The sequence below is a fragment of the Cervus elaphus genome, chromosome 18, assembly GCF_910594005.1.
Source record: "Cervus elaphus chromosome 18, mCerEla1.1, whole genome shotgun sequence".
In the NCBI taxonomy this organism is placed as follows: Eukaryota; Metazoa; Chordata; class Mammalia; order Artiodactyla; family Cervidae; genus Cervus; species Cervus elaphus.
Window position 1 is genome coordinate 119,627,400 of NC_057832.1, and position 13,700 is coordinate 119,641,099.

At 37.3% G+C, this 13,700-nt stretch overlaps 1 protein-coding gene across 13 annotated transcripts in view; it reads right to left on the reverse strand.

Annotated features, from left to right (window-relative positions):
• KMT2C (lysine methyltransferase 2C) overlaps positions 1 to 13,700 on the reverse strand; it is a 257,991-nt gene that overhangs the window by 51,730 nt on the left and 192,561 nt on the right. For 12 of the 13 annotated variants that reach the window (XR_006334856.1, XM_043871872.1, XM_043871871.1 and 9 more), the window contains 7 exons: positions 12,077 to 12,205; positions 10,183 to 10,302; positions 7,483 to 7,613; positions 4,538 to 4,718; positions 1,513 to 1,617; positions 1,137 to 1,184; positions 19 to 156 (listed from right to left, as the gene is read on the reverse strand). Coding sequence is in view for 12 of the 13 variants with exons in the window: in XM_043871872.1 (XP_043727807.1) it covers positions 19 to 156; positions 1,137 to 1,184; positions 1,513 to 1,617; positions 4,538 to 4,718; positions 7,483 to 7,613; positions 10,183 to 10,302; positions 12,077 to 12,205 (852 nt within the window). In the remaining variant the exon portion in view is untranslated. The remainder of the gene's footprint in view (positions 1 to 18; positions 157 to 1,136; positions 1,185 to 1,512; positions 1,618 to 4,537; positions 4,719 to 7,482; positions 7,614 to 10,182; positions 10,303 to 12,076; positions 12,206 to 13,700) is intronic. The other variant, XM_043871874.1, reaches the window with a different exon arrangement.

Here is a 13,700-nt window from a genome sequence, read left to right on the forward strand (position 1 = left end):
GGAGGGCAAATGCTTTACCGTCTGTGACCATCTTGTCAAGTTCAGGGCTGAGGATGCCATCGAGCTGCTCTTCACTTAGAGGCCGTGAACTCTGACCCACAGTTGGCTGAGGCAGAGACGAAGGGTCATCAGCAACCGGACCAACGTCTATTCCAGCTAGAGGAGTAAGGTGTGTATATCAGAAAGTGAGTTCTGAACACTCACACAAAACGCGTTATACTATTTACCTGCATTAATACACAACAACAGGATTAAAACAGAGCAATAGAAAGCCTGTAATTCTTAATTAATCTAGATTCTTAAATCAATCCAGGGAGTCAATCAGTAAAAATTAGGCACAATATATTTGTAAACCTAGGTTCTGCTTTAAAAGTTATGGTTTGATCAACGCAAATACATTTCCTCAGAAACAAAAGAACACTTCTAGTTCTAAATTGCTAATTTCCACACACAAAAAAGTACCATATTATTAAGTTAGGGGTCTCTAAGAAGAATCAATATATAATGTTCAATATACTTTTAACTCAAACTTAGAAAACTGTTTCAAAAGCGTGGGTCAACTATCATATGCAGGTTATAAAACAAGTTTCACACAATTAATGGAAAGCTCAAAAACTCTTAATGCTTAGTAAAAATCATCCTCTGGTGAACAATTCCAACTACAGATCTTATTTCTGAAATATTCTGTAGTCAAAAATAAGATACAGATTATGCTCATAACATGCTGTATCTTACATAAATTGCTTTTTAAGCGAGAATAACATTTTAAAATGGTTTTTTGTCTGTTTTATTACACTTCCTCAATGTTACTACTATCAACAAGTAAAAATTCATCTCCTTTTATTTGAGCTTATACTAGGAACTGTTAATATATTTGGGTAATAGTCCAGATTACTTTCTAACAAGAGTAAACCATTCATTAAAAAAAAAAAAAAGAACACTACAGAGAGTCACGCAAAGCACAGGACAGGGGCACCACGCCTCCGCTGCACACGCAGAGCAAACAAAGCCGGGTTAGTGACACGGCAGCACCACAGCGCGCACACATGCACCGACAGCTTGTTTCAGCTGAAGTCACTACTGAGAAACAGAACAAAACTACTTCTAGTCAGCCATCATCCACTGCCGTTTCTTACCAAATGCACAAGGTGAGCTCTCAACCTGGAAAGTGCATAAATCAAGACCTACAAGACCCAAACCAAATAAAACGGATGATTACCACAAGAGCGGGAAGCGGGGGGCGACGCAAACAAAGGAGAAAGAGGCACAACAGGACCCCAAGGTGCAAAGTCTCAGACTTGATGCCGTTAAAGAGACAGCATGGATTACTAGTGCGCTGCTTCCCCTTCTAAAGCAGGGAAGTCAAGGCAGATCAAATACAACGATGGGTGTGACAACGCCAAAGAAAAAAAAAACTTTTTTTCCATTGCAATGACTATACTTGCTCCACACACACACACACACACACACATCTCTCACTCACATCATAAAATAGACACTGGGCAAATGTACCTGAATGATCAACTGATTTTGCAAGGTCATCTGAAATTATTCCAAGAATGTCATCATCTGTGTTTAAGACTTCGGAAATGTCAGCTAAGGGGTCATCAGCAGGACCTAAGTATAGTAAGTATATTTTCCAAGTGTCAACATTTTCCTAGACATTAAATTCTAAAACTCATTCATTCAACCATTTACCAAATATCGAGAATATAGCAGATACTGAGGTTAAGTGCTAGAATCATAAAAAGATTATTACTTCTAAAGTAAGAAATTTTTCATAGAAAAGGCACTCCAACATTTGAATAACAAAACATTAAAAATTAAGACTTTTGTTTTTGTGATACTGTATATTAATAATCAAATAAATATTAAATTAAAAACCTATAGGCAATGAAAGTGAAATAGAATGCTGTAACAAAGCAAAAAAAAATTAGAAAAAGGCACCTCTAAAAATGACATCTAGAAAACACAACAGAAGATAAATATTAAAGACAAACCTACTGTTTAAAGTCTCTTGTAAAGCATAAAGCAGATACCATCGAGTAAAATGCCTACTTTCAGGTTTACTCTTAACACTCATTAATTCACTCATTTATTCAAGAAGGTATTTCAGCATCCACAGAATTATGTCTCTGGGGGACGCTAACAGGCACTGGTCCAGCCACCAGAATACAGAAGGGACTAACACACACTGCAGATGCTCCAGAGCTTCCTCTTTCAGAGGGAGTCGGACAGTAAATAAATGACACCACTGTAAGTGCTACAAAAATAAACAATGAGGAAAAAAGGATTAAGAACAACATGGTGTGGGCCGCCAATCCTCCATGAACTCAAAAATCCAAACATGACCTACACTCAGCCTTCTCTAGCCTCATTTCCACCTCCACAGATTCAGCCAAGCAGAGATCCCAGGACTGCTGTACGTATGCGAGAAAAAGCCCTGCATCCAAGTGGACCCTTGCAGTGCAAACCCCTGTTGTTCCAGGGTCATCCGTAAAACGGGAAACTGCTGGAAGGTTGCTAGAAGAGGGTGTGACTGATGTCTTAAAGGGAGCACACTGGCTGCCAGGTGCAGAGTGGACCAGGGTGGAGGAGGGTAAGGCGTGTTGGGAGACGAGCTGGATCGGGGAGCAGTGGAGCCGGAGCTGGTGGGAGGTGCTGCCCGCCTGCACACAGTGGACGGAGGCGGAGGTAGGCAGCCGCTGGTGTGGGATGGCATCTGAAGGCAGAGACAAACTTGTGGGTGTGCAAGATGCAGAACGTGAGACAATCAAGAGCCAGGGAAAGTGACAAGGGTTTCTGGCCTAATCAAGGAGGAGACTATTTAGGTACCTTTAGTGACTTTTTCAGTCACTTAAGGAATATCAGAATTTTTGAATCCGTTTTTGACTGCTTTTACTCAAGAAAAAAAAAGAGAAGACATAAAATATTCCAGACCAAGTATTTCTATAAAACATATAGTCTTGTCCCATTAAACATTATCAGATAGAATTCACACATACATAAAAATACAATTTTTCAAATTGAAAGCCAAAGTAAATTTTGTATGCCCAAATATTTGTAAAGTTTTTAAGAAATAAAATTATTTCAATAATATATTCTCTAGACAACAGTATCCTTAAAGAAAAAACAAAAAAAATACAACTAAAGTAAAAGTAAAACGACCTGTTAACACTAAACAAAGAGTACGGCCTCCAGTCTCATGCTGAATGTGTGCTTTCAATAACAGGGGGCAAGACTGCTTCTAATTATTTCAAGAAGTTAAAAAAATAATCATAGCCTGTATTTCAATCCAGGATAATGCCAAGTTAATGAAAATGCAACTCAGCATTACCAAAAGTTATCTTTCAGTGGCAGGCTGCTGCTTTAAGATTATTTTCAAAATTAAGTTTATAAAATTAAATGAGTGATAAATGCAATTCAACGACAAAAAGGAAGCCTGTCAGAAGAATATTAAATTTGTTGTTGGTTGTTTAGTCGCTCAATCATGTCTGATTCTTTGCAACCCCATGGACTGCACAATTGAAAGTAAAACAAAAATACAGAAGTGGAAGAAAAACTTTGTGATACCAAGATAGCTAAACTCTAGAGAGTCTTGCTGATGTGAATATTACTTTATACACATTACGTTCTCGTATCTTTCTCTGATTCTGAGCACTCCCCGTATGCGCTGTGTCTAGAGTCTCAACAGAGGACAGGTTTGCAGGGGACATTTGGCAATATCCGGAGACACTTTTTATATTGCAACATTATGAGGCTAGAGATGCTGCTGAATATCCCGCAATGCTCCAGATGGCCTCCCTCCATCAACAAAGGGTGACGGCCTAAACTGTCAGCAGTGAGAAACTGATCTAAGGCAATATGCTGCTGCTACTGCTAAGTCACTTCAGTAGTGTCCGACTCTGTGCGACCCCACAGAGTGCAGCCCACCAGGCTCCTCTGTCCCTGGGATTCTCCAGACGGGAATACTGGAGTGGGCTGCCATTTCCTTCTCCAATGCATGCACGCATGCTAAGTCGCTTCAGTCGTGTCCGACTCTGTGCGACCCCATGAACGGCAGCCTACCAGGCTCCTCCATCCAAGGGATTCTCCAGGCAAGAATACTGGAGTGAGTTACCATTTCCTTCTCCCAAGGCAACATATTCCACATTACATTAACACAATGGGTCAGACAGGTTCCAACTACAGTATTCTTTTATTCTTCTTTGGAATTTCTTGGGGCTATATAATTAATTTTGAAAAACATCTTAAGTTGAAGATTATTGTAACTTACCAATCATGGTCTCATTACACTCCCATATGTCACCCTCAGTCAACTATAAGCCAAGCATTTTCAAGAGTTGATTTCATGGTAATAACAAAGATGAATTTATTTGCTAACTCATACAGACCTGGTCCACTTAAAAAATAGTTGCATTTACGGAATGCAAGTTATATTTCAATAAAGATAAGTTTTATAAGCATTTCAAAGGTCTGACTAAAAGGAAGATGAATGTGCTGTGATTAAAAAAATCTTGTCATTTATTCTACATACCGTGAGCTCCGGGTTTTGCTGGCGTTGAGGATGAACTAAGTAGTGGGTCTAAAGAAGGATCCAAGAAATTGGTGTTTGTGTTTGTTTTATAAGAAAGCTGGGTTGTGTCTTCTGATAGATTATCTAAACTTAGTTTGTTTTGTCTTGTTGTATCCAGAAGATCTTTTCCAAAGAAAGCTTCCTAGACAAAGACACACATGGAAACGACTGACTCAGTTATAAAATTCTAAAACGAGAATTGTCATTTTGATAAGAAGGCAGAAATAACAGAAAAGCTTAGTATTTAACAATATAAGAATTGAACACAGAAATATGTAAACAATAGAGATACCCTGTCAGTTATTTTATATCAATTTCCCTTATTTTAAAAGTAAGGTTTTTTGGTGTTTTTTAAACTAGAATCAAGTAAAGTTAACCAAATAAAACTACCCACTTCTGTCAAATGTTTCTAGCAACCGCAGTATAATAATTTGGTAATCCCAAATTAGACTACAGTGAAAATGGATAAATTTATAATACTATGGCACCTTAATTCATATTATAAGAAAAGCTAAAACTTCATGAATATTACTAACATTTATAGATGATCTGCAGAGGCTAGCTCAAGGGTTTGATCTACAACTTTAATATTTGTATACTTCACAGATAGATTTAGCAATCTCCTACTGATGCATATAACCACATTGAAGACTTCACACACTATAAATCTGAAAGAGGGTTTTTACAGTCATTTTAAACAAACTATGTGTACAAAATTTACCACCACTAAAAGCCTTGGCTTTTTATTCAGTTACTCATGCTGACGTTTCTTCATTTCAATACACTTTATTGTAGAGACCACTGTTTCAAGCCTGTCCTCCTTGCAACTCCAGGATCTCCCTCCCCAACTTCTCCAGCATCAATAAGGAGAACAATAGGAAGTGCTGGGGACCCTCTTCACTTACTTCTATTCCAAAATTCTATTTTCTATAATGTGGTCTGTCTGGAAAGGGGAGGGCAATTTTGCAGTAACTACCCACATTTAATACACTCTTGCCAAAGATACATAAACAAAAGAGGTTCACTGCATCATTTTTTAGTTATATCCCAAAATGAAAATAGCCTCAATGTCTGTCAGAAAGCATTTGACTAAATAAATTATAAACATCCATACTGTAAAATACATAAATTTTTAAAAAGGAGGTAGGACTATGCTGTCAAAAATAAAGCTCTAAAATACAGTACAACATTAAAAGAAAGCAATTTGAATGATATGTCCAGCAAAACATAAAATACAAACCAAGACTATTAAGATTGTGCAAAAATAAATTATTTAAAAAGTTCTCAAAGGAGAAACACCAAGCAGTTAACTTTTGAAAAGGGATAGGGGAGAATGGTCTGTGATGTCTGGTAGAGGAGATGAATACCTGATTTGAAATTTTCCCTTTTTTGAAATGAACAAGTTGTTTCACTATGAAAGTCTGAAAACCCACAAAGATAAGAGCACTGGGCAGGAGATGACTTGCTTCTTATACCAGCAATGCTTTTATCATTAAGAAAAATGTTGAAAAGTAGAAAGCATCTTGGAACTTTATAGATTATTTACTTAATGCCTTCAGTATAAATCTGAGAGATCTGAGAACACCTTTAGCAAAAGTTGTTTCTTTGTATGGCTCATGAATTTAGTGGCATTTATCAACCATCTGGTATTAACAGACCACAAAACTATTTCTACTGGGTAGATTACACAATTACACTGCTGTGATAAATAAAGAAAAACTAGAAAAAAACTGTATGAATTCCTCATGGATTTTCATCACTAGTCACTATATTTCTCACTCTACTCCAAAAAGCAGTGAAAAAAAAAATTACAATTGCTATCACAAGATGTCCAAGAAACAGTACCATTACAAGTTTCCTTCATATCAGAAAGTTGTAAATTACTGATGAACACTAGGGGAATTACATCTGTTCACCAAAAGAAATAATCTAGATTGAGATTATGACTATAGCAGTAATCAGGAAATCCAATCCACTATTTTGAAAGGCTCTTTTGTGAAAGTATGGAATGATCAGTTTTCATACCTCTAAAATGAATGGGTGCAAGCGTGCCATGTCTGACTCTTTGTGACCCCATGGACTATAGCCCACCAGGCTCCTCTGTCCACGGGATTCTCCAGGCAAGAATACTGAAGTGGGTTGCCATGGCCTCCTCCAGGGGATCTTCCCGACCCAGGGATCAAAAGTTTCTTATATCTCCTGCACTGGTAAGTGGGTTCTTCACCACTATTACCACCTGGGAAGCCCCTAAAAGTGGTAAGTGTTATTAAAGCTGTAATTCTGGCTGCTAAAAAACCCTCTTCATTCAGTGAACATAATTACTATAACCAGTACTGGCAAAGGGAGTCCACCAGATGTGGGTGTGCAGAGCACAAAGGTGTGCCTGGTTTGCAATGAGCCTTTCCCAGCCAAAGTGTTCTTATATGTCTTCTGAAATTTAGAAGTGAAAAACTGGGATTAAAAAAAGAACTCTGTGAAAAGTATCAAAGCACAAAAAGGATAAATGTAATTTTTAAGGGCCCCTGGAAGGTAAAACGGAGAAGGCAATGGCACCCCACTCCAGTACTCTTGCCTGGAAAAACCCATGGACGGAGGAGCCTGGTAGGCTGCAGTCCATTGGGTGGCTACGAGTCAGACACAACTGAGCGACTTCACTTTCACACATTGGAGGAGGAAATGGCAACCCACTCCAGTGTTCTTGCCTGGAGAATCCCAGGGACGGGGGAGCCTGGTGGGCTGCCGTCTATGGAGTCACACAGGGTCGGACGCGATTGAAGTGACTTAGCAAGCAAGAAGGTAAAAAGAGCATTTAGGATGACAAAAACAAGAAAACTATTTTTCAAAACTCAAGACATCACTTCACATTTCTTTCATTAACAAATACATAATATAAAGCAAAATATTACTTGTAAATAGGCAGGGAAAATTTCTTCCAGCTTATTTTTCCTTTTTCGGTATCTCTTCTTTATTTTTTCAGTGTTTTCATTAACAGAAACAGATTCATCAACTAAGGTATCTGGTAACTGCTCACTCCAGCCTGAAACAACAATCACACTTATAAATATGTGGTATTTAAAATTTTCAGATAAACCCACCAAAGTAACTAATAATAAGTGATAACTAACTTACCAACATACACACAGACAAGTTTTGTCTTTATTCTTTCAGTTTTATTGAGATATAACTGACATACAGCGGTCTAAATTTAACATATACATAATGACTGACAAAATTTTTCACAAAAAGATCTCAAAGTAAGTTAATTTTAAGTATCATAAAAATTCATTTCCTGTCTACTTAGTACCAGCATGCTTCCTATTGTGTCTTAATGAGTATTTTCTTACAAAGCAGAAATTTGCTTTTATGTAAATGCTGACATCCTGTTAAAGGTAAAAAAAAAAAAATACATACTCAATGCTAATGAGCATGGAGAAATGGCTACTCACAAACAACTAAAAGGAGTTTAGCAGGTCCAACCTGTAGGTAGAGTTTATTGGAACCATCCAGCAAGTCTTTTAAAAAATGTGTATCCCTCAATCCAGCAATTCCAGGTTTGGGGATTTATTGCAAACTAGGTATCTGTAGTACATACATATGATGATAATGTATGACTATCTATGAATCTGCTCATAAAAACGTTATGAATGCTCAAATTTAAAATAAAAGAAATGCAAAAATCTGAAATGTTGAACTAATAAACAAGAACACCACTTAGAGCAGGTGGGCAAGGAATCAAATGATACTCTCAGATACTTTAAGCAAAAGACACATACATGCCATCTGAAAATCAATGTGGGCACTTATGTTGCCAGACTACATAGGTCAAATAAAAAGTACTAAATATAGTGGATAAACACATTTTAAACAAATTTTTTTTAATTTACCAGTAATCTAACCAGAAAATATAGAATTCTCTAAGACCAAAAATTAAGGTCAAACAGGAACCACAAAAATAAGCAAAGAACGAAATGAAGCGCTCTGAAATTGTGCTAAAACCTAGTGACCGTGAACTCTGGTTTTCAGAGCACTATGAGGAATGGGGTATAGAAGACAAAGCCTAGAGCCTCTTCCCAAGGTGGCGAGATCAAGCAAGGGTGCCTGCTACAAAGGAGGGACCCAGGATTCCACACTCAGGGGTGGGCGAACACGGAACACACCCTTCCATTCCCCTGGTCCTCCTCTCATCACTCACCAGCATCCCCACCCCAGCAACAAAGAAAACTGTCACTGAATAGCATGGTGCTGAAGAGAAAGGTAAAACAAATGAACATCTTCCCTGAGAGTTCATAAACTCAACAGAACCCTGATGTGTAAGAAACCTGGATTTATATAACACAGGTGGCCCAAAAATCTTTAAGCTAAATACTTAGCTTAAAGGAGTCCTGGGATAGTAGTACCTCATGTTTCTGGCAGCAACAAATCCAAGTATTTTCTGAAGGAACCAACCTTCAATTCAGTTCTCAAAAAATTCAGAGAACACTCTACAGAATATGAGCTCACAGTTAAAAAAAACTTTTTTTGTTGTTTAATATATATGTATGTATATCTCACACAATAAACACAATCAAATGAGGCACTAGGCAACAGGGCACAGGAGATACACAGCGCAGAATCTGATGTGCAAAGGTTTTAAAATATTTTACTCTAAAGCAACTGAAACTGTAAGGAGTACGTTGTAAGAAGAAACTACAAGTTTCTAATATCTACTATTTAGATATGCACAATCAAAAACTCAATGGATGACAAATGAAAAACACTGAACTAAATGATGAAACTAAAATTATTTAGAAGACAATAGAGACAAACATGGAAAATATAAAAAATAGTTTCACTGAATGTATCACATTTCTTAATTGGGGCTTATTATAGTCACATTATGTAATATCAGAAACTTCTTTAAAACCATTACAGGGCTTCCTTTTAAAAATGTACAGCAATTTGTAAAAAATTAATTCACAGGCCAAAAGCCTACCACAATGTAATGGAAAAACTTTATTCAAAAAACATGATAAAAACATATCATTTTTCTTTACAGTCTATATACAATATTTAAAATACAGAAAACATACAGATCAAGACCATATGGATCGCAAAGTCTTCATTAGAACCAATTCTTAAGCTATGGCTTTAGCAATGACTTAGCTTTCTTTGAAACTCTAAGAAAAGATGACAGAATATTAATTGGAAGATACATTTCTAAAACAGCACACAATTTTGTTATAAATTACTGGGGTACCCTGTCACTTTCAAATACATGGTCTACAAAGCTTCTGATTTTATGCCAAGTACCTAAGGCAGGCAAAGAAAGGCCTGTTGTGAGATGACCAGAAAGTACCAAATGTATCTATGTGATGAAGTCCCTAAACTGCTTATACTTAACAGAAAATAACAACAAAAACACTTGTTAAAAATCTCAAAGCAACATAATCTATTGGGCTTAAATAATTTTCTTCTCAAACCTACTATACTGCAGATATGAACTTCACAGGCACTTTATAGATCGCTAAGAAGCAGTTAAGGTGGTAAATGTAGCATTATTTCCAATAGCTGTTTTCAATGGGAATGTCAAGACAAGACAGTAGAATCAATCAAAATCAGGACCATACCATCATCTCTGCTGGGTAATTGCTCGGAAATGGAGCCTGAGGAATCCTTTCTGATCACAGATCTTTTGGTTTTTCCTTGCCCAGTTCGACTTCTTTGTCGTACCATAAATCCACCAATACCTATCCAAGACAGAAATTGGGGAATCCTGTAAATAACTAACTTCTCCCTGTATTTCCTCCAGAAGCAGGATGAAAATGTTTAGTCTTATGTGAGGAATATCTCAAATTCAAATGGGCTAATTTAAATCAATAATCTCATTTTAATGCAAAATACAAGAGTTCGGAAGTAAGACATCAAAGTTATTGTTACCTTATTACTAACCCAACAGGAATAAAAATTCATTGAAGTATACAGAAGACTGACTGCACGTACTTCTAAACAATGTCAGAGTAAACATTATAGCACATGATGCTTGTTTCCTTAATGTCAGTAACTCACAGATCATCATTCAAATTATTTGTATGTTAGCTGAGGGAGAACAGACACAAGATACAAACTAAACCAGATGATCCCAAAGAAAATCAGCATGACTTTTGGGGAAATGTGTCCAGGTACCCTTAGTAAAGCTCAAGACATGAGACACACGTAGCCCCAGTGAGGGCACGGAATCTGGCGCCAAACTGTGCCATTCCAGTTACTGGTAGACTTTGGGCAAGTTGTTTAAGTTTCCCCTGCTTCAGTTCCCTCACTGGTGAAACAGGGATAATGTACAGCATCTCCTATATGCAGGTTACAAGCACTAAATAAACGAACACATATAAAGTGCTGAGACTAGGGCCTAGCACACAGCAGCATGAACAGCTTTAATCATTAACAATATACTTTGTGACCTAATGGGCCCCTCAAATGGGTCCCTGACATGGATGACTTGCTTCCATCTAAGGCAGATAAGGGAAAAAACCAAAAAAACCCTCAACATTTAACTCTTAAGTTCCTGGAAGGAATTCAGACATGTCTAAAAAAGTAAGTGCTTTATAAGCCTCATAATTACAAAGAAATGAAATTATTTTCATACAATGATTGGACGAAACTCATCTAGACATTAATTACAGATGTGGCCCATCTGGAAGGAAAATGTAGCAGAAAAGAAAGCTTTTCCTTACACATCAGAAGGTATTTAGATCATTCTTATCAATAAAACAGAAGCAATCAGAAGAACAAAGACTGAACTGATTCAATCTACCTCAGGGCAGAGGGTGGGTGGGATGGAGGTTCCAGGCCAGGGGGAGGGGATAAATGTAAACTAACAGCTGATTCACACTGCTGTACAGCAGAAACTAACATCATCTTGTAAAGCAAGTATACTCCAGTTAAAAAAATATACTTAAAATGCAAAAATTTTCATAAGCAAACTGCCTAAAAAGAACCTAGAAGTTCTGTATTGTGAATATTTCAGTAGTTTTTTTCCATTAAGGCAAAAAAAGTTTGACAAGACAGCTTTTCTCTCCCCTCCTCTGAGGCAGAGAGCAAATAAGAGTTCTTAACAGTCACATTATTAACCAAACTATAAATTCTAGGAAACATGAGAACTCTGTCATATCACCTTCACATTGTACACGTACTGGCTGATACTCCTGCACGGAAAAATGCAGTAAATTTAAAAAAACAAAAATATTAGAAAGTGAATGCTAAATCATGAAAGAATTAACAGAGGTACACATCAAGGGAAAACATATAATGTTTCATTGTGAATTAGTCACATACCCACACTAAGGCATTTATCACCTACAAAGCATATTAAAATAGTTTAGTTCTGTCATCTACACATACAAGTTTTAGTTTACAGAGTTAAGAAGTTATAGCTCATTATAATTGAAGCCCTATTCTATATTGAAACCCTTTAAATTAACTACGTTTTTATTATATCTAAAATGTCCAGCTAAGGCACTATACCTGGTCTGTACGGTTTCCTTTTTCTCTTTTTGACACCCTCCGTTCCTTCTGGCCCCTTAGTTTCATCATCCACAGCTTCTCGTTCAGGACTAGATTCTGATTTTCCATCACAATCCATAAGTTCTGCTTCTGGAAAAAAGTAAATGTACAGATAGAACTGAAGAAACTACCGAATGTACAGCTCCTATGTAAGAGGAAAGCAAAGTGGCTGCTGAGCCACTCTAATCACGTGTCCCACCTGCCAAGGAAGGTACAGAGAGAGACGGAGAGGCCCTGGCGGCTGGGGAAGGCTCGCACCTCTCTCAGGAGATGCAACACGAGGCTCAAGGAAGGGGAACAGAGAGGATGCCTGGAAGGACAATTACAAATCAACTTGCGCTTAACCTATCACTCCTTGCTGTTAATTACATCTTCAGGTCCAGGACCCGAAGGCTGTCTCTCTAGCCTACAACTCTCCTGAGGTGCAACTAATCTGTAATTAGATATTACCCAGTTACTGAAAACTCTACATACAAAATTGAACTACTAATTTTGAGATGAACTTCCTCCCTTTCTTGGGATTTGCCTGTCATTAAAGAGCAAAGAAATGTACCCTGCAGAAGCCAGACTCCTGGGAGACACTCCTGACAATGCCTCATTTCTTTCTTCATACCATCAAGGCTCCTCAGTATCTCTCAAAGGCGTTTTCTTTTCTCGACTGTCATCTCAGTCCAATCTCAACTTACTGCAATTCCCTCCCCTCCTCTCTCTCTCCTTGCCTCCAAGCTTACCTTCCTCCCTAATCGGTTCTTTAAACTGCAGCCTAAATGATCTTTCTATAAATACCTATCAATTTTCTGCTTAAGAACTCTTCTATGTCTTCCCAGTAGCCTCAGAATGAGATTCAAACTGCAAGGCGCATGTAACATGTCTTGTGAGCGCCCCGGCCTCACCTCCCTCCCACCAACTCAGACTCAGCTTCCTGCGCTCATCAAGCTCTTCCTTCACTGCCTGCCCCTATCCACTCATCTCTCAGGATTTATTATAATTTCTTAGAGAATTTTCCAGTTACATGCTCCTGTACATTATGCTTCATTTGAATTGGTTCTCTTAATGTCCATTTCCTTGCTAGACTGTATTCTCCTTAAAAACCGGTATCAAGATTCTTATTAACATCTGCATCGTTAGCATGGTATGTAATAAGTGCTCAATAATTTTTTCAGAATGATGTAATCAATGAAATTAAGTAATGCATACAAAAGTTTAGTTCTTAAGAGAAGAATACTTTTAAAACCATGGTAATCAAAGCTTTTTAAATGCTGCTTTATGCTGTGCTGCAGAGGGAGAAAGTTATCAAAAACATTTAAGAATTGTTAACACTTTTCTTCAATATTGTAAGTATTACGCATAACATTTCTATAATACCATTAGCGCTGTTTTTTTTTAAAGTAATATTCATATTAGGTCAATGTTTGACGTCAATTCTGTAATTATTCTGATAATTGCTTTCTATAGCTAAAATTAACCCGTGAAAATTTATTTACTGAAACTTAGCAAACACCAAAGAAAACAAACAGTTTAACTATTTACCTTAAAATAAACCCACTGAAATATTTATGAGAAGGAATTTAGGGTTAGGTGGGAA